At 35.4% G+C, this 22179-nt stretch overlaps 1 protein-coding gene across 2 annotated transcripts in view; it reads left to right on the top strand.

Moving 5' to 3' along the window:
* Positions 1 to 22179, top strand: part of LOC117926684 (two pore calcium channel protein 1B) — a 98113-nt gene that overhangs the window by 10866 nt on the left and 65068 nt on the right. For both annotated transcript variants that reach the window (XM_034845903.1, XM_034845904.1), the window contains exons 6-11: positions 3619 to 3679; positions 3936 to 4102; positions 9998 to 10103; positions 10296 to 10373; positions 11946 to 12007; positions 19295 to 19367. In XM_034845903.1, coding sequence (XP_034701794.1) covers positions 3619 to 3679; positions 3936 to 4102; positions 9998 to 10103; positions 10296 to 10373; positions 11946 to 12007; positions 19295 to 19367 — 547 coding nt within the window. The remainder of the gene's footprint in view (positions 1 to 3618; positions 3680 to 3935; positions 4103 to 9997; positions 10104 to 10295; positions 10374 to 11945; positions 12008 to 19294; positions 19368 to 22179) is intronic.

Consider the following 22179-nt stretch of genomic DNA (forward strand, 5'->3'; position numbering starts at 1 on the left):
GTGCATAAGTGAAAAAGGTTTAGATTCTTTATATGGATGGAAAGGAAAATAGACAATGTGATGTTTAGTTAATTGACAAATTTCACATTGCAACATCAAAGGATTCTTGTTCTTGAATAAAGAAGGAAACAATTGTTTTAAATAAGAAAAACTGGGGTGACCTAATCTAAAGAGCCACAACATTATTTGATCACCACCAAAAAGAGAAATATCACTGCTACTCCCAACTTGAGCTTGTCCACTTTCAATGGCATCCCCTTCGAAATAATATAATCCATCAACTTCTCTAGCATTGCTAATCGTCCTCCCTGAATATTGGTTCTGAACTTCACACTGAGAATGAAAAAAGTTAGTAATGTCGTTCATGTATTTTGTAAGTTTACTGACAAATAAGAGCTTGCACGAAAGTTTTGGCACATTAAGTGCTGAATTTAGTGTAAGATTTTTTGACATAACTAGTTAGCCTTTCCTTGCATCAGGTGACAAAGATCCATCAGCAACCTTAATTTTAAAGTTCATCAATAAGGTGTGTAGGAAGAAAATAAATTGGACATATTGGTCATGTGGTCGGATGCCCCTGAATCAATGATCTAGGTACTCAAGTAGGAGATAGGACCCTTGAAGCACTTAGAAAATCACCTTTTTGGGCCAATGAACAGAATGATGACGGTTTTTGAAAGAATTAGGACTGCCTTATTATCCTATACAGATGTTCCAATTGTTCTTTGCTGAATGGTGAAGGATTTTCAGTTTGCCCTAGTTGACTTTCTACTGCAACTTGCATTTCATGGGTGTTCTTATCAGATCTACAGCCTCAGTTTGGAAAGCTTGGCCTTTTTTTTGTTCTTTTAGCTACCTTTCCACCTGATTTGTGTCCTTCCATCATTCTATGGTTTTCCATGCAATTTCCAACATGTCTCCTGTGTATGTTTAGGTTTGTTGTAGTCATACCAAGGGGCATCTTTTTCTCCTTATTTATTAAATCTATGATAATTCTCATGGGTTGCATCAAGAGAAGAAGTCTCTTGTTATGCCTCTCCCATCTTTACAATTTTCCTGCTTTCTTCACCAAAAATAGCAAAAAATGTTCCATGGAGATCAGGAGCAGGTTCTCTTCTTAGTAAACAGCTTGTTATCTCATCAAATTTAAGTTTTAGCCCAAACAGAAGTTCATGGCTTCTTTCTCGTTCAAGAATCTCAGCAAGTTTGGCTGCATCTGCTACAAACTCCATTTCCCAATGTTGATGAAGATCTAACTCCTGCAGTAACACTTGCAAGATATTGTGATAGGTAGTGACAGAGAGTCCCCCTTATTTGGTAATATGAATTGCTTTCTTCAATTCAAAAATCCAGGAAGCATTCCCTCTCTTTGAGCAAGTATTGATGATGACATCATAAATCTCTTTAGCAGTGGACAAGTACAAATATGGTTTTCCATTTTTGCCATCATGGAATTAAGAAGCCAAGACATGATTAGGGAGTTTTCAGATTCCAAGTTCTCATAACAAAGGATCTGAGATTTTGAGTTTTGTGATAGTTTCCAATAAGTATCCTATCTTCTTTCAACTCCTGAAGTAACTTGGCTGATAGTGACCATTTCAGATTTCTTCTATTTAGTTTTTCAGTCCTAGTCTAGAGGGTAGGATTATCAAAATAGGTGGCAAAACTATGGATTGAATAAGTTTCAGAATGGGTATTTTCTGATATCTCAGACTTGGCATAAATCTATGAGGGACAAAGAGGTATCAGCAGAAGGCCAAGAAAAAATGGCAAGAACACGATTTTTATTTTTATATTTTTTGGAAGAACATCCAAAAAGGTTCTGAAACCATGAGCAGGTTTTAGAAATCTGCTTAATTCTCATTAACTTGAATGACATTTGTACAAGTCTGTTTATAAAGACACATAATACGAACAAGATAAGAGAGAAAAACAACTATACAAAATAATTCTAGCCAAGGAATAAGGAACAAAAGAGAAAAAAAAAAGAAGGCAACTAATTGAATTAAAAAACTTTTGACTTTTATATGATCTGTCATCCCTGATTTGGTGCACTAAATCTGATTAATTTAAATCAGAGATCTTGATTTGATTTTTCCATAGAATCTATGGGATGCATTCTAATTGATAGGATGCCAAAATGATGGTTAGGTGGCCATGTTGTTACTCTTGGATTTGGAAATCAATTTTCATATGTTCCTTATACTTTTCTCTATTTGTTCAATTCACAATTGGGGATGGATCCAATGTTGCTTCTTGCAGGACCCATTTATTAGGGTGAACTCTCAATAGTTTCTCTCTTGATCTCTTTCTCACCTCTTGGTCTAGGAATGCTCCTATTTCTTAGTCTCAATACTCAAATGAACTTCGAGTTTGCATGTAAATTATCAAATCAGGAAATTGATGATCTATTTCTGTTTTTACTCTTCTTATATAATGTTTACCACTCTCCCTATCTTTCGGATGAGAGATGACTGAACTCTGGTGTCTCTAGGCGTTTTCTCATCCAAATCTTTTTGCTATGCCCTTTCTAAGAATTGTTCTCTTATCACCTTTTTTTCAAAACTTCTTTTGGAAAGCTAAAGTTTCTAAGTCCAAGCATTTTGTTGGTCTATGACTTGTAAAAGGTTTCGTAGTAACTATTGTTGCACACCAAGAGCTCATATTTAGCACTTTGTCCTAAACATAGTATTTCATGGTTCCAACTACAATGTTATTAGATAATCTTTCCCTCTGCTACTTTGTTGCATTGGGGTTGTGGAACATATTTTCTCTCCATGCCCGCACACCTCAATATGTATTACAGATTTCATACCCATTGCTTCCAGAGATATCAAGGCTAGTCCAAGAAGTAGGCTGATTTGCAGGGGGGCTATGCTTTGCTATTGTCAATATAAAAGATACTAATAGAAGATTCTAAACCTTCATTTGGTCCATGGAAACCATGAGAAGGAAAAGAATATGCTAAAAATAGCATGAGGAACCAATCCTTTCTTAAGTAATTTTTTATCATTTTCCTTTCCCCATAGGGTGCGCTTGTTTGTGTGTGTTCCCGCCACTATCGGTTTTTGTATATGTATACATTGTGTATACCTTTATTTTAATTCATTACCCTTTTACTTATCAAAAAAAAAAAAAAAAAATCATTTTCCTTTCCTTTCCCCTTTTTCTAAGAACTCTGAGTTACATTACTTAAACCTCACTTATGCTAAACAAATTCATGCAAGTGCAAATATTTGTTGTCTGCTAAGAGAGACCTGAAGACTTGGATTTGATCAGATGTTATTTGATTAGTTAACAAAGACCCTTCTTGCTACACTTGGTGTTTGCCTTCCTTCTCTTTGAATTAATTTTTTATTATCTAACCCCCTAAAAATTGTGCATTTGGGATTATCAAAATATCAACAAGCATGAACCTTTTTGAAAGGTAACCAAAACATTTTGTGATGGGTAGTTGGATAATCATATGAGGAGTTATTATGTTTATTATTCTGTGGCACATGCCTTACCAAAAAATTATCTTGTTGCACATGCACGTCCTAAATTGCTTGTTTTATCATTAAACTATTTCTTCATGATTGGTTTTGTGATTTCTTTTGATTTTAATTTTTATATTAGGGAAGTACGAGCAACTATGGTTATTCTAGCTGGAATGCTTGGCACATACCTAAACATCATGGTTTGTTTGCTATCCTATCATAGACTAATTATATATTTTGTTGTTGTACTTGCAATTCTTTATCATTCTCTAACTATTTAGGAAAACATATGCTCATCTAGATGTTTCTCTTGATAACATACTCATGGGATGATGTACTTTGACTTCTTTCATTTGTGTCTTGTTATTTTGATTTATTATTTTAGTTGTATCCATGCAGATTACACAATGTTTTATGTACTCTCACTTATTATTGTCTGATTTTCTTCAAATGCAGGCTCTAGGACTATTGTTTCTTATGTTCGCAAGTTGGGTAGCATATGTCATGTTTGAAGATACCCAACAGGGAAAGACAGTGTTTACTTCATACCTAACTACATTGTATCAAATGTTTATTTTATTCACCACATCCAATAACCCAGATGTATGGATTCCAGCATACAAGTAAGGGAAACTTTGATTCCTCATATATTGTTGAATTTTCTACACTTCTAGTCCATGATACATGTACAAGTTAATTTCAGCCAAAATACCCATTGTAAACACAATAGGACCTGGGTGTAGATGTGAGATCCATGTAAGATACACTTATATTGCATCAAATAGGGCTATTTAGTCTACAACTGTTTTATCTATTTCTTTATTTTTTTAAATTGTGCTTATATTGCATCATATATAATTATTTCTCTCTTTATCTATTTCTTAATTTAAAAAAAAATTACATGCTAGTATAAAATAAATTATAATAAAAAAAAACAAATAAAATTTTGAATTACTTTATAACTCTTGTGATAGATTTAGTGCTTTATCCTTTTCTTAATTTTTTTTAAAAAAAGTATAATGATATAATAATTAAGAGATTATTTCTCTTTATTTGTTTAAAAAATAAAGAATTTTTTAATTAATTTATAACTCTTGTACAAATTTAGAGCTTTATTTTTCTGTGATTTAAAAAAAAAAATTGTAATAGATAAAATTTAAAGATAAATTTAATAATTAACGACTTATAAAATTTAAAGATAAATACAATAATTAATAACATAAAAATCTAAAAATAAATGTCAAAATTAATTTCTTAAAAACTTTGGAGATAACTTGTAATAATTAATATAAAAAGTCAAAATTTTTGCATGATAAAAAATTAAATATGAATTATATTTTATCATCATATAAGGTATTAGAAGTTCCTATTTACTAATAATTTGGTATAATTTCTTAAAGATTTTTCTTTGCATCTTATTAAAATAAACAACCTATAATATATAGATTCTTCATGTACAATTAGTGGTAACATTTAACATCTTATTATTTCTTAACATCTTATTAAAATAAAAAAGATGTGGTAATCCCTTGTATGCTTTATGGCTTTTTGGCCTTTTTGTTATTCAATCTGTGCTTATTTATCAAAAATAAAAAATAAAAAAGATATGGTAAGTATATTTTCTTACTACAATTAACTAGTAGTATTATGGATAACTTATATTATTGTTCTTATGTTTAGTGTTAATTTTTGTTTCATTAATGTTGTATCCAAGTAGCCACGCCCATAGTTGAGATCCTTTTTAGTCGGATCCTCATGTCCTAGGATTTTGGGATGCAAAGGATCCGACACTTACATGTACTGGCAACTAACAACTGTAACCGAACCCATGTAACATAGCTGCTAGATTTTCTTGAGGAGAAAGGGTTGCATCCAACTTGAAGCTGTTAACTGCATATCATGGACCTCTGATAAATCTCTATTTCAGCTCTGATTTTCTTTTATTTTTTCACTTAATTTTATTCAAGATGGGTTAAATGTGTTCTTGGTCTTTTATCTGTTCACTTGTGATCAATGAGATGATTTTGTTATTCTCTTCTTATTTGGGATGATAAAATTGACTGGGCATATTTTCATCATATCGAATTGATTTGTACTAAGAGAACTTGGCCAAGGTTTAAATGATGGTTTTGGATTCAACTCATATGACTTTATACATCTGGATTGATGTAGGCATGTAGCTATGTACTGTAATGGCATGATAGGATATACATTTAATTAAGTACCATACAAGAAGCCACCTAGATTCAAAGAAGAAGAAAAAGTAGACAGCCCATATAATTAACTGTAATTGGAAAGGGTGTTAATCTGAAATCACCAAGAAAGCTAGTTCTCCAAGAATATTTCAATGCTGCACAATGAACTGCTCTTAATATGAAACTGACTTTTGCATTTTTTTCTTTTTTCTTGTTTGTTTTTTCTTTTATTTGTCAAAACCATCCTCTTTGCTGTGTTATATGTCTACTCAAATGAGTGGGGGTTGGTGGGAGGATTTCTCATCCTTCTTCTTGTACTTCTTTTTTATATTAATATATCTTTGTGGCGTTTCCAATCAAAAATAAAATAAAATATATATGTCTACTCAAATGAGTGGGAGTTGCTCTTTCCCCAAGGCCTTTAAGAAGCCTTAATCAGAAGGACCTCGGATCACTGGCCAATTGTTATGGATACCAACCCGTTTATGTGGGGGCCAACACCTTTTAGGTTTGAGAATATGTGGCTAAAACACCCTAATTTCAAGGAGAACTTTAGAGATTGGTGGAGTGGGTTTCAAGAAAATGGATGGGAAGGTCATAAGTTCATGAGGAGACTTCAATATGTTAAAGCCAAATTGAAGGAGTGGAATAAGTTTTCTTTTGGAGAGCTTAAAGAAAAGAAAAAAAGTATTCTTAATGATTTAGCTAACTTTGATGCCATTGAGCAGGAAGGGGGTCTCAATTCTGATTTGTTAAGCCAAAGAGCCTCAAGAAAAGGGGAGCTAGAAGAATTAATATTGAGGGAGGAAATTCATTGGAGACAAAAAGCTAAGGTGAAATGGGTCAAGAAAGGGGATTGCAACTCTAAGTTTTATCATAAAGTGGCTAATGGCAGACGAAATAGGAAATATATCAAGGAGTTGGAGAATGAGAGGGGCTTAGTGCTGAAGAATGCCGAGAGTATCACAGAGGAGATCTACATTACTTTGAAAAGCTTTACACAAGTCCTACAGGAGAGTCTTGGGGCGTTGAAGGATTAGATTGGTCCCCTATTTCAGAAGAAAGAGCGTTAAGGTTAGACTCCCCTTTCACTGAAGAAGAGATTTCTAAGGCCATTTTTCAGTTGGATAGGGACAAGGCTCCGGGGCCTGATGGCTTTACTATCGCCGTATTCCAAGAGTGTTGGGATGTGATTAAGGAGGAATTGGTGAGAGTGTTCGCAGAATTTCATAGGAGCGGAATTATCAATCAAAGCACTAATGCCTCTTTCATTGTTCTATTACCCAAAAAGAGTTTGTCAAAGAGAATATCAGACTTTAGACCCATTAGTTTGATCACTAGTCTCTACAAGATAATAGCCAAAGTGCTCTCAGGGCGCCTAAGAGGGGTTCTACAGGAGACCATCCACTATACTCAAGGCGCTTTTGTTCAAGGGAGACAAATATTGGACGCGGTTCTTATAGCGAATGAGATAGTGGACGAGAGAAGACGGTTAGGGGAGGAAGGCGTCGTATTCAAAATAGACTTTGAAAAGGCCTACGATTACGTGAAGTGGGATTTTTTGGATCATGTGTTAGAAAAGAAGGGGTTCAGTCCTAGATGGAGGAAATGGATGAGTGGATGTTTATCTTCGGTATCTTATGCAATCTTGGTGAATGGTAGCGCTAAAGGGTGGGTTAAGGCATCAAGAGGATTAAGACAAGGCTACCCTTTATCCCCTTTTTTGTTTACTTTAGTCGCAGATGTACTGAGTAGGATGCTTATGAGAGCAGAGGAAAGAAATATGATGGAGGGTTTCAGGGTGGGTAGAAATAGAACTAGGGTGTCCCATTTGCAATTTGCTGATGATACCATATTCTTTTCTAACTCAAGGGAGGAAGAGCTGCAGACTCTGAAGAGTCTTTTGTTAGTGTTTGGGCACATTTCTGGGCTCAAGGTCAATCTTGACAAGAGTAGTATTTATGGCATCAATCTTGATCAGGCTCATCTTTCAAGATTGGCTGTGATGCTTGATTGTAAGGCGTCCGGATGGCCTATTCTCTATCTGGGTCTCCCTTTGGGCGGGAACCCTAAGGCATGTGGCTTTTGGGATCCAGTGATTGAGAGAATCTCAAGTAGATTAGATGGGTGGCAAAAGACTTACTTATCCTTCGGGGGGAGGATAACTCTTATCCAATCTTGCCTTACCCATTTGCTATGTTACTTCCTCTCCTTATTTAAGATTCCCGCTTCAGTGACTGCAAAAATTGAGAGGTTGCAAAGGGATTTTTTATGGTCAGGGGTTGGGGAAGGCAAAATGGATCATTTAGTGAGGTGGGATGTTGTGTGCAAACCGAAGACAATAGGGGGTTTGGGTTTTGGGAATATTTCTTGGAGGAATCTCGCTCTTCTAGGGAAATGGTTATGGAGGTATCCTAGAGAGGGTTCAGCTCTTTGGCATCAGGTCATTTTAAGCATTTATGGTTCTCACTCTAATGGTTGGGATGCTAACACTTTAGTCAGATGGTCACATCGCTGTCCTTGGAAGGCTATTGCACAAGTCTTTCAGGGGTTTTCCTTGTTTACTCGGTATGTGGTAGGAAACGGGGAAAGAATTCGGTTCTGGGAAGATTTGTGATGGGGGGACCAACCTTTGGGAATCCATTATCCAAGACTATTTAGAGTAGTCGTGGATAAAAACATTTCTATTTCTTCAGTTCTCGGTCCATCTCGTCCTTTCTCTTGGAATTTGAATTTCCGCCGTAACCTGTCAGATTCAGAGATTGAGGACTTAGAAGGCCTCATGCGGTCTCTTGATGATTTGTATCTTTCTCCTTCGGTCCTAGATGCCAGATTATGACCATTATCCTCTTCAGGGATTTTTTCAGTCAAATCCTTTTTTCTAGCATTATCTCAATCTCCTGGATCTCCTCAGGACTTTCCTTCAAAGTTCGTTTGGAATTCTCAAGTTCCTTTCAAAGTGAAGTCCTTTGTCTGGTTAGTGGCACACAAGAAGGTGAATACTAATGACATGTTACAAGTGAGAAGACCCTACAAAGCCCTTAGTCCTGATATTTGTATTCTGTGCATGAAGCATGGGGAATCAGCAGATCATCTTTTTCTTCATTGTCCCTTGACGATTGGGTTGTGGCACAGGTTATTTCAGTTAGCTAAGATGGATTGGGTTCCCCCAAGGAGTATATATGACATGATGTTCATCAAATTTAAAGGCTTCGGTAATTCTAAGAGAGGGATTGTTTTGTGGCAAGCTGCGAGCATCGCTCTAATTCGGATTGTGTGGTGGGAAAGAAACGCAAGGATTTTCGAGGATAAAGCAAGGAATTCAGAGTTCCTTTGGGACTCTATTGTTTTCCTTGCTTCCCTTTGGGCTTTCTGTTCCAAGGCATTTAAGGGGACTCCCCTTAATGTGATTCATCTGGATTGGATAGCGGCGTGTACTCCATAAGGATTAGTCCTTAGTGGGAGTTCGTTTGTTTATGTGTATTTTCCTGTAATTTAGTTGTCTTTGGTGGGAGGATTTCTCATCCTTCTTCTTGTACTTCTTTTTGCTATCAATATATCTTTGTGTCGTTTCCAATAAAAAAAAAAAAAATACATTATATATTCTTGCTAATGAGATAAAATGCCTTCTATTTTCATTCATAAATTTTTTGGTTAAGTTTTCATACTCTTGTAAAGTTTCTGCAAATAACACTGTTCTTGCTTTGTCTTTTCCTTTTTAAAAAATAAAGCAAATGTCTTTTAAGATGTTGTCCTGACTAAATCTTCTCCCCTCTGGCATTTCATGGTATATGCATTTTATGACTGTTTTGTTTGCCTTTTATCATCAGAAAATTTGCCTGCTATGATTAGGTGTGAAATGCTCTATAAAAAGTTGTGACAAGAAACCTCAAGGGATGGTGAAGGTAAATCAATAAAAAAGAAAAACAAAAAAAGGAAAAGACAAAAAAACTGGAAGGTCATTGTTTGGCCTCTCAAGGGAAGCCAGTGTTATTTTCATTTTCAGAAACAGTGATAAAGGTTTCTGTAGTTCACTTTTGCAATGTCAAAATTTGAGACTAAATGAATGTTTCTTTTAGCATTTCCTGACATTCAACTGGAAGTTGTCACATTCTATCCTTTACTTCCAAATCTCAATGTTTGTTTACTAGACTTGTGCTGATATTATATTATGATGTGATTGATGTTTATGTATAATGTTTTTCTATCAAAAAGAAAAATGTTTATGTATCATGTTTATGTATTATATGGTTCTCATATTTCCATCAGTGAGATTTGAAGCCTTGGTACAAAAAATTTCATAAATTGGATTTTATTTTTCAGGGTTTCACGTTGGTATTGCCTGTTTTTTGTTTTATACATGCTATTGGGAGTTTACTTCATGACCAACTTGATCCTTGCTGTTATATACGACAGCTTCAAAAATCAGGTGCAAATTCATTACACCCAGTATGCTGCTCTTGTAGGTGTGGTAGTAAAACAGATGCTACCATTCTACATATGTTACTCTTTTTCCTTGCAGCTGCAGTCAATGTCTCACTATTAATTTTTATGATTCTTTCACATTCTATGGTCAATAAAGAACAGAGGTAGACTTGCTTATATCTCCTTTTTGTTGCAGCTTGCAAAACAAGTTGCTGAAATGGACCGAATGAGAAGAAGAATGTTGGAGAAAGCCTTTAATCTCATAGATAAATCAGTAAGCATGAATTGTTTGATATTTAGATCCATTTTAGCATACTTTTCAATGAGCTTTTCCTGTCTCCGTGTTTCAGTATCTACTTTGTGAAGAGGGTATACATGTGCTGTGCCTTTCACTCAATCTTCATCTCCATTTTAGACTATTCATCTACATTTTTTTTTTATCCAAAACAAACAAATATTGATATGACTTTGAAAATACAAAGGACAAGAAATCCTTCTAATATTTTCAAAAGCTGATAAGAAAAGGAAACCTGAAAGTTGGTGAAGAAAATTTTCATAAGAAGACCAAAATAGTTACACAGCCCAACAATATAACATTAACATATAGAGGGGTGAAAATCCCTACAAAAAAAACCTACTTGGCTGCTCATTTCGCTAACTGATCTGCAGCATTACTCGCTAAACACGAAGCTGAAGATAAAGCAGCCCAAGCTGCTAGAAATATCTTAAAGTTGGTGAAGCCAGCCATTGCACTTCCAAGGACCTATCTGATATAGACACGTAAGAAATCATGATTGCAAAATCCTTCTTCCACCCATAATTTGGATAGACTCAAAGCCCTGGCCTTTAACAAGCCTAATAAAAATGCCAAAATCTTTGCCTACTTGATATTGAATAATGATGTGATTTTTTGTTTACTTACAATCCTGTCATTGTATTACTCTTGAGATCTGACGGGACTTCTGCACAGAGAGAAGCAATCTTCTTTGAGTTAAGGAAATCAATGGCATTTCAGCATATATAAAAGCAGGGAAAAATTAAGAGGGAAAAAAATGGTTACTGATCAAAAGATGCTTTTAAACTTAAGCTTCATATATTTTTATTTATTGGCCTCAAGAAGGGGGAAAAGTATTACCAATCAAATTTGGAACCTCCCATATCTCCTCCCCAACTTCTTATGTTTTGTAATGGAAGAAAATCTTCCCTTTTAGAGCAGATTCCATTTTGGATTAGGCAGGGCCTTGTTACAATCCAGCATATATAAAAACAGGGACAAATTTTTGAACTGAAGCTTCATATATTTTTGTTTATTGAACCCAAAAAGGGGGGAAAATGTTATGTATCAAACTTGGAACCTCCCACATCTTCCCTTTTAGAGCGGATCCCATTTTGGATCAGGGCAAGGCATTATTACCAAATAAAAATTATGAATTGTTATGTTAATTAATATTTGGGTTATCCCTAGATAATAGATGTCATGAAATATCTATAAGTAAGGCTACTGCCATGTGGATTCTTATTTGTAGACTGAAACTGTGTGCAAGTGTGCATGTGACACACTACATATATTGTCCAGGTGGTCTGTCAGAAGAAAAACAAAGGCATCCAGTTCTATTTTCATTTTTTGAAAATATAATAGTTCTTTGTCTTGCTTTTGTTATTCTTATTTTTAAAGTTGCTATTATTGGTATATTTAAGCTAGTTGTTTTTGTGTTTTGACATGGCTGTGAAGTTTAGTTGTTTTTATGTTTTCACATAGCTGCAATGATTTTCTTTGATGCTTCTATTTTATTATTTATTTTTCTGAGGCATGTTATATTTGGGACCTGCTTTTGTTCTGTAACAGAATCTTGGATTTCTGAAAAAAGAGCAATGTATTCACCTATTTGAAGAATTGAATAAATACAGGTATAACTTGTGCTTGCTGTTTTCCTTCTATTTTACTTCTTCTTGATGAAATTCAATCAGTTATTTGGTGGATAATATTGAGTGTGTTCAATAGTACAAAAAAGGGCTGCAGGAAGAATGACAATCTCCAAAATGGTGATAACTGATAAGTTAAAGGGTTACTAGTTTTTTACAATTATTGAGATGTCTTTTTGGTTCCCTTGAAATTCCCTGTAGAACAGAGATGACTTAGTTTCTCTTCTTTCAGGTTCTGCCTTGCATAATTTCTCTTTGGCAATTATCATTGCTTTTTTTCCCCTTTTCTTCAGTATCTCCCTCTTTTTTTTTCCCCTTTTCTTAAGTAACTCCCCTTCTTTATATGATGCAAAAGAATGGAAACAGTGTCATCTAAGGGGCATGAAAGAATCACACCAGGAACCCTACTTAGTTTTATATAATGATATAACAGCATAGATATTGCAACTGGCAGTTCCTGGAGTAAATGGACCATAGGATGCTTTATCTGACACCAAAACCTACTAATTTCCACTGAATTACTAAGGATTTTTTCTAAGATGTGACTTACCTAAGAGTTTCCAGGCATCTCCCAGGCTCAAATGTTAACCTTTGACTGAATGAACATGTGATTGAATTGCTTCATCTGAACAAGGGCTGTATCTAGCATTCAATTTCATCTTGTGGAACTAAAATGAGGACAAAAGTCCTAAGGAGGATTTCCTTTTGAGTCCTTGTTTCCAAATCTTTGGTGAACACCATTTGGGCAAAGTGGCAAAATGTGATGCTTCTCCAACATCTCTAAGTCATCCAATGTCCAATAAGAGAAAGAGGTCCTAGTTACTTTTTTTTTTTTTTCTGGTAACAATATGGTTGTTTCTAGTGACACTTACATTTACCTTTTTATATAATGTTTTGGAAACCACCTAGAGTTAATGTTTTCAAAATTGGACTGATCATTGAACTAGAAAAGTAATTAGTTCATGGTTCAATGGTTGAACTGTGGTCGAATTGATGACATCATAAATATATATTAATAATAATAATAATAATAATAGTAATAATAATAATAATAATAATAATAATAATAAATGAAAAATATATAAAAATAATTAAAAATTTTAAAATATTTCATCATTTTATTTTTTGTATTACCATATTAATCATGACTAGGATAATATGAAATGTATGAAGATTTTTTGTTTCATTAAATAGTATAATTATAATATTCGATTGTTAAAAAATATCAAATATAAAAAAGTCAAATTTTTCCAAGACTTTTCCAAGTTTACTCGGTTCATGGTAGGAGATGGGGAAAGAATTCGATTCTGGGAAGACTTGTGGTGGGGGGATCAACCTATGGGGGTCCGTTATCCAAGACTACTTAGAGTAGTAATGGATAAAAATATTCCTATTTCTTCAATTCTCGGATCCACTCGACCCTTCTCTTGGAACTTTAACTTCCGCCGTAACCTTTCCGATTCCGAGATAGAAGATTTAGAGAGTCTCATGTGGTCTCTTGATCTTATACATTTATCACCTTCGGTTCCAGATAAGAGATCTTGGTCTTTATCTTCTTCAGGACTTTTCACAGTCAAATCTTTCTTTTTTGCCTTATCCCAAAGATCTGGTTTGCTTTCAGTTTTCCCTTCCAAATTAGTCTGGAATTCTCAAGTCCCCTTCAAAATCAAGTCCTTTGTCTGGTTAGTGGCTCACAAGAAGGTAAATACTAATGACATGCTACAGTTGAGAAGACCCTACAAAGCACTTAGTCCCGACATTTGTATGTTGTGCATGAAGCAGGGAGAAACAGTAGATCATCTTTTTCTTCATTGCCCTCTGACGATGGGGTTGTGGTACAAACTATTTCAATTAACAAAGATAGATTGGGTCCCTCCTAGGAGCATCTGTGACATGCTTTCTACCAATTTTAATGGGTTTGGATCTTCTAAGAGAGGGATTGTATTATGGCAAGCTGCGTGCATCGCTTTATTATGGGTGGTGTGGCGGGAAAGAAATGCAAGGATCTTTGAGGATAAAACAAGGAATTCAGAGAACCTTTGGGACATGATTCATTTCCTTGCTTCTCTTTGGGCTTTTTGTTCTAAGGTTTTTAAGGGGATTCCCCTTAATGTGATACTCCTTGATTGGTTAGCGGCGTGCAACTCCATTGGGGTGGCCTAACTCATAGCAGTTGCCTGTATCTACTTTGTATTTTCTCGCATTTGTTTCATTGTAGTTTTGTTTTTCTTTGGTGGGAGGATTCCTCATCCTTCTCTTGTACTTTCCTTTTTATCAATATATGCCTTTGTCGTTTCCAATCAAAAAAAAAAAGTCAAATTTTTTTTATTTTATATTTGACAAAAAAATGGGAAAATCTCTTATATTTCAACCAAAGAATATACATAAATATATAGGAAAAAACTAGGCTATAAAAATAAACTCTCCTAAGAACTAATCCCCATAAATCAGGGATGTTAACCACTAGAATATGCATTTTAATTACAGGACATATACATAGTTGTAATACACCTTTTGTCTCTATTTATTTATTTTTTTATTTTTTTATCAGAAACAAACATATGTATTAATTAAGAATAAATAAAACATGAGAAGGATGAGAAATCTTTTGTCTCTACCTATTGAGCTGTAAAATCAGCACAACTTATTCACACCACATGCTTGGTGGGGTCCCTCTTAAGTTGATGAGTTGATATTTTCCATTCTCAACTTGCTAACAATAGAATAAAATGCAGTACCACTCAATCCTTTAGTTAACACATTTGCAAGTTGACCTTTGGTTGACACGAAGGGAGTACAAATTAGTCTACTATAAAACTTCTCTTTTATAAAATGTTTGTATACTTCCACATGCTTGGTGGGGTCATGTTGTAAAGGGTTATGCGCGATATTAATAGTTGACTTGTTATCACAATATAGCTTCATAGGTCTTTCCCACACAATCTTCAAACCTTCCAAAATTATTTTCAATCATAGAAGCTCACAAACTCCTAATACATAGCTTTGAACTCAGCTTTTATACTTGACCTTGCAGCCATATTTTGCTTTTTGCTTCTCCACATTACAAGGTTACCTCTGCGGAATGAATAATAGCCTGAAGTCAACTTGTTGTTGTCAATTGATCCAACATAATTTGCATGTGTATGCTTCTGATGTCAATTCATTGCATCTTCAAAAGAACACTTCCATGGAGTATCTTTTAGGTACTGTATAATTCGATGTGCTTCTCAAAGATGTACTTCTTTTGGGTTGTGCATAAATTGACTCATCACTCCTACAACATAGGCTATGTTTGGGTTGATATGAGAAAGATAGATTAGTTTGCCAACTAATCTTTGATAGGAATCTCTATCTACCATAACATTTTTTGTGGCCTTACAAAGCTTGTGATTATGTTCAATGGGCATCTCCACTGGCTTACACCCTAGTTTCTTTGTCTTAGTTAACAAATATAACACATACTTTTGTTGGGATATAAAGATCCGATGTTGAGAGTGAGCTACTTCAATGTCGAGGAAGTATTTTAACTTGTCGAGTTCTTTAATCTCAAATCATTACTATAGACACCTTTTCAATGCCTTTATTCCTTGCAAGTCATCTTTTGTTACCGCTATATCATCCACATAAACTAATAGCGCTATAACTCCCTCTGAAGTAGAATGTTTGACAAAGAATGTGTGATCACTCTAACTTTGTAACCAAAGCCTTCATTACTCTAGCAAATCTGTCAAACCAAGTCTTGGGAGATTGTTTTAAGTCATAAAATGTCTTTTTTAACCTGTACACTTTATTTTTCTTTGACTCAAACCCTGGAGGAACCTCCATATAGATTTCTTCATCAAGTTCAGATAATAGAATTCTTACCGTATTCATTTTTGCAATAGAAGCAAATGTTTTAAGATAATTTATTCCGTAGGTTTTGAGTATACCTTTTAGCCACTAATTTTGCTTTATGTTGTTCAAGTGATCCATCTGCCTTATATTTCACAGTGAAGACCCATTTACATCCTACTAGCTTTTTTCCTTGAGGCAGTTCCACGAAGTCCCATGTTTTGTTCTTCTCAAGTGCATCCATTTCAACCTTCATAGTTTTTTTCCATTCTTTAATTCTCAATGCTTTAGAGACAGTTTATGGGATAGTAATAGTGTTGAGGTGGATAAGAAAACTTTTATGATCACTAGATAGCTTCTCATAGGACATAAAATGAGATAATGGATATGCAGGCTGTTGAGTACACTTCCTAACACCCTTTCTAATTGCTATAGGAAGATCATAATCATCAACAACAGACACATTATTTTCATCATCTTTTGAATTAAGGAGTTACGTCAACATTATCAATACCAAAGAACGGTTCTGAATTATGAACCTACATTGGTTGAACAAGGGGTTCCTTCCTCGTTGGATATACTTGCAATGGGTGAGTAGCAAAGATGAAAATATCGGTAGTCACGGATATATCGGTACTTCGATTTTACGGATATATCGGATATATCGGAGATATATCGACGGATATTTTGGAAAAAAATATCGATAAGCCTAAAATTGATCAAAATTTATAAAAATATAAGAAAAACTTCATAAAAATGTAATTAGAAGTATAATGATATTTTTAATAATATCGTATGCATCGATAAAAATATGAATTTTATCGTAAAGTATATTTTATCGTAAAGTGACAAAATACTGAAATCGTAAAGTAGATGTGGTCCGACAAGGACCCCAAACATCAGTGTGGACAAGTTCAAAATGAGACTTTGTCCGATTATTCAAACGCTTAGGGAACGAGACACGAGTATATTTCCCAAACTGACAGGACTCACACGCAAACAACGACAAAGATGAAAAATGAGGGACCATTTTCTGGAACTTGGATAGACTAGGGTGGCCCAGACGACTGTGGATGAGGAGGGGAGTATCAGTGGAAATGCAAACTGCAAGAGTTGAAGGCGAGGTGAGGTGAGGTGATAGAGGCCTTGAGACTCACGTCCTATGCCAATCGTCTTCCTCGTACTCCGGTCCTGCAAGGTCACAAATTTATCAGAAAAAGTAATAGAGCAGTTAAGAGTATGAGTGATTTTGCTGATGGAGATAAGATTAAAGGAACACTCAGGAGTATAAAGGACAGAAGTGAGGGATAGAAAAAAGAGAGGATGTGCCAAACCAATGCCTTTAGCCACAGTTTGAGAACCATTAGCTAAGGTAACAGTAGGTAAGGCAGAGGTAGTAGTAATAGAAGAGAAAAGATCCTTATTACCAGATATGTGATCAAAAGCGCCAGAATCTAGAATCCAAAGTCCAAGAGAAGATGTGTGGGTAAGACAAGCAGAAGCATTACCAGTCTGGGCAACGGAAGTAACAGAAGCCGACTTGGTGGCCTGATAGAAGAGATAGTCATCATACTCACTGTTAGTGAAAGAAATACCCTGAGATGTGGAGGAGCTCGGAGGCTGAGGCGGTTGAGGATCAGATGATTGGGCCACGTGGGCAGTGCGGGGAGGCCGCCCATGTAACTGATAACACCGATCACGAGTGTGGTCAAGCTTATTGCAATAGGTACAATGAGGACGTTGGCCTCTACCTCGGTTACCATTGCGTCCTCTTGAGAGTTAGTTTGAGAAACTAACACAGAAGAATCTGAAGTGTTATCAAATGGCAAAGTCTGAGTGGAGGAGATACAGAGGAGGCGAGCAAACACATCATCCAAGGATGGAACGGAGGAACTGCCAAGAATTTGATCGCGGATGGTCTCAAGATATGGACGGAGGCCAATAAGCGTAGGAACCATGAAGAACTTGTCAATCTGTGTTCGTGATCCCCAACATTAGTAGTAAGAGGCATCACGGTGAAGAATTCCTCCTTAAGAGAGGCAATCTGGCCAATATAAGTAGATAAATCCATGTCTTGTTGTCTGACATTGACAATAGAAGAAGCCACCTTATAAAGACGTTGGATATTATTCGTGTATAGCCCTTTCGCCTGATTCCAAAATTTAAAGCATGTTTTGTAGGCCTGAAGATGAAGCAGAATCTTAGGATCAACTGATTGCCATAACACACTACATAACTGTGCATCTATCTTCCTCCATTGTACTCTGTCAACCTCAGGGATATCCGTCTCCTGTGTAACAAGGTGATCCTCATAATCTTGACCCATAAACCAAAGCTCCACAGAGGCAGACCAGGATAAATAATTTTCACTACCAACCTATTTCTTTAAAGTAATCATAGGAGATCCAGATATAACAGAGGAAAAAATGGAACTTTTAGTAGTCATATCTACTTATTTGGAGAACGAAATATGTTTGAATCGAAGAGAGCCCTAATAAGGCTTCAGATTGCGGCTGAAAGAAGAAAAACCGAGGATCTGCGGCTGTGAGAGACCAAATAGTAAAGAAAAACAAATGTGGCATTACTGGAAGGGTAGAAGAACACTTCCTAAGACACGTACAGGGCTCGGGATGGAGAGAAAGTCACCGGAGGTCGCGGGAAAGGTTGTTTAGAGGGCCGGCAGAGACAAAAACCCCAAAAAATGCACTAGCAGGGCTCGGATGGCACAAGCACAGATGGAAGTGGCTAGACGGCGTCAGGCGAAGCTAGAGGTGGAAGTGCGTTGCCGGAAAGTGCTTCACACGCCCTCACGCGCCGACGCGTGAGGTTCAGGCCGCTGAAGAAGAAATGCGCGTGGCCGGCGCGTGACTGAGATTCTCCCTCCGGTGCTTTGACAAAACTTGAAGATCTCCTTCTTGCGCACCTGATGGTATGGTCGGTGTCAGAAAAGGACTTCGCTGGAAAGAGTCGCCGGAAAAGTCGTCGACTGTGAGGGTTTTCTGACGACGATACGGTTGACCGGAATGAAATACGGTCACTAAAAGGTTTCCTAGAATTGATTCACGGATAAACCGGAAATAATTAGGTTTTTTTTTTTCTCCCTTGGCTCTGATACCATGTGAAAAGAGAGAAAAGGGGGAATTCCTAATTTTTGTTATTAAAAACTATTAATAATTCACATCGGACTTGGGTATATATATACATGCTAGTGGGACTCACAATACAATAAGGAAAAAAAAGGAAAAGTAAATAACTGAAATAATTGTACACTATCTAACAGAAGTCATTGAATTTTTTGATTTTCATATGTATGGTTACTTGTGAATAAGATTTGACTTCTTACCACATTATGGTGGTTGTTTCTAATCTGCCCTTCCTGCTTCTATGACTTACTTGTGACATTGGCCTTGTAAATATTAAAGTAATAATTATTTTGTTTAGGTCTTTGCCGAAAATATCAAGAGAAGATTTTGAGTTAATATTTGATGAGCTGGATGATAGTAATGATTTCAAGGTACTTTCATTTTCCAAGCTTTTGGTTTGATAAGTGTTTGTTCATCCTGTCTCTTTGCCATCAATTCTGATCTGAAATCTGAATAAGTTCTTGTTGTCCAATTGATCAAAACCTTTTGTTGGAGAATATGTTTCTTATTTTAGGAAAAGAATTTTGTTCTCCTAAGCAGCAAAGAGCAAAGAAGTTTTTTTTTCATTGTTAATTTGTCTTTTATATTCCTTCTAGTAGGGTGTCTTTTTGGTTCTGTATCTATTTACACTTACACACTAATGCACACAAATATTTTGTGAATTATTTATGATATTTTAATTAATATAAAAAAGAGATTAAAATTGTTGTCCAAGGACTTCTCCCCGCTGTAGATCAGTTGCCTATAGACTTGAGCTCTTAAACCTGTAAGTGCCACTGAAGTTCCAACAATTAAGTTTGATCTCTGTGGTAACATAGCATAGTTTCAATACTAACTCAACTGTGCATACCTTTGATGTGTGGAGTAAGGAGACAAGCTAATGGTCAAGTGTTTCTTAAAAGCAGTTTTCTTCTCTTTCATTTTTGCAAGACACAACACTTTCCTCCCAAGATATGTGCAGAACTTCATCCATGAACTATCTCTAAACTTGTTTGATTGTGTTTTCTAAACCTAAAAGGAGTTCTTTCTCTTTTAATTTTGCTTATCTTGGTTTCTCTTTTGACATCTAAACGGATAAAATATGTTATCCTCAAATGTGTTGAGGTGACCAATTAATTGGATGTTCTCTGCCAAAATCAATGATATTGCATTTTCAAATGGATTCTATTAATGTTTTGTAATGACTCATAAATCATCTCTAACTTTTTCTTCCTTTTTCTTTTTAAATTTGTAGTACGAGACTAAGTTAAAAAAAAAGGTGCTTTGAATGAAATGAAGTTCATGTGATTATCCTCTTTTTTTTTAAGTTTGAAATATCCAATTCCTGAAAGGGCTAAGATCCTTTTTTCCCTTGGGTGGGGGGGGGTGCGGTTCACTCATTGTGTCCCAAACAAATAAATGAATAGAATTGAAGTTCTTGAGGTTTAATTTAATTTTCATGATAATTTCCTACTTCAAGAAAGTATCAAAGTTACTAAATTCCTACCAGTAGAATGATAAGCTTTTTCCTCTTTCTTCAGAGATCCAATATCCCGACATCCTTGAACTCCTTCAACGACCTCAAAAACTCAGTCAGAAGCCACAATTTTGACCAAGGCTATTGTTCCTTTACATTAGTTCTGGATATTGAATGAATGTAACATATGATACATCCAATTATTTTGCAGTGCAAACAGTAAATTAAAGAGGGACAATTTGGTTTGCTATTTTTTCTAAAAAAATTAGGATAAGATTACACATTTTCAATTTGTTTTCAGGTTAAATAATAAATTTTACTTGATAAAGGTTTTAGAAAGTTCCAGTCATGGGAATATGAGTCCTTGGTTGAAGAAGTTTCATTAATTTCCTGTATTTGTCAAGCAAATCACAAAATGAAAACAGGAAGGAAAAGCAGAGAAACGAACACACACACATAGAGATGAAGATCAGTAATAGTCCAATTATTAATATTTTTGAGAAAGCAATGTTCCAAGAAGTACAATTATAGGAGAGATGAAATGTTGCAAAGAACTTCCCTCCATTGCAAGATGCAAATAAGGTGAGGAAAAGAAACATTGAAAGTTTCATCCATCTCCAGTGTGATGAAGCTAACGTGATTGAAGAAATATGGAAACACCTTAGCAGCTGTTTTCAATGAGGAAAAAGTTCCACCTAACTGGATTAGCATCTCACCTAAGAGCCTTTAATCTACACTTGCTTTTGACCAAGGCATGCCATAGGAGCCTTGCACTGTTGCAAATCTTCGGAATGCTTTTGTAATTAATGCCCCATCTCTCAAAACAACTTAAATCCCACACCCTCTTGTTCTCTAGTCATACCCTGACCTCCTTGGTTTGTCTCATGGATCTTTGATTTCAACTCAAAGATTTGAGTTGAATTCCCAAGATCAAAGTCTCTATAAGCGCTTTCCAGTGCTCTTTTTCTGTTGGCAAAAACATGCTAGTCTGACCTATTTTTTGGCTCCATGTAATTCACTAATGTGGCCATGATCATGGAGTTTTTTAAGTCTCATGTTGAAAACCTGGATCAGCCTTGATCAGATATCCTAGTTTCCCATTCCCACAAATAAAAAATTTTAAAAATTGAGACCATATGAGAAATTCAGTCCATTCTATTTATGATTGGTGATGTTCAGTGAAAGTTTGTCACCCATGCCATGAGGTGAGGCTTGTAATTTGATACCTTTTGTAAAGAATCTCCAAAGTTCTCCTTGTTGACTCTAGACATCAAATCCTCCTACTAGCTACCAGCACCCAATCAATTCTAGGAAAAAATCTGGTAATTGAAACCATAAACAAATGTATCAATTCCAGTAGAAACCTGGCTTTGATATCATGAAAGTTTAGAGAAAAATTGTTCCTCTTCTCTTATTAAAGTTTAGGATTAATATATATATATATATATATATAGGTCTACTATTGAGTACTTAAAAAAGGAAAGAATTAAAAGATACAACTGTACTGACAATTAATACCCTGAAATAAAAAAATAAAAAAAAAAGAATAAAAACTAGATTAGGAGATAATCCTAAATCTAAGACATTGACTCAACTGATTAAATCCCCTAATTTATTGCGCTAAATCAAATCACAACATCCCCCAATTTACAGCCCTAAATCAAATCATCCACATATTTATATTTTCTAATTTTCCACACTCTATCCATAATATTGCATCCATTCTA

The sequence above is a fragment of the Vitis riparia genome, chromosome 12 (genome assembly GCF_004353265.1).
Source record: "Vitis riparia cultivar Riparia Gloire de Montpellier isolate 1030 chromosome 12, EGFV_Vit.rip_1.0, whole genome shotgun sequence".
Classification (NCBI taxonomy): domain Eukaryota; kingdom Viridiplantae; phylum Streptophyta; class Magnoliopsida; order Vitales; family Vitaceae; genus Vitis; species Vitis riparia.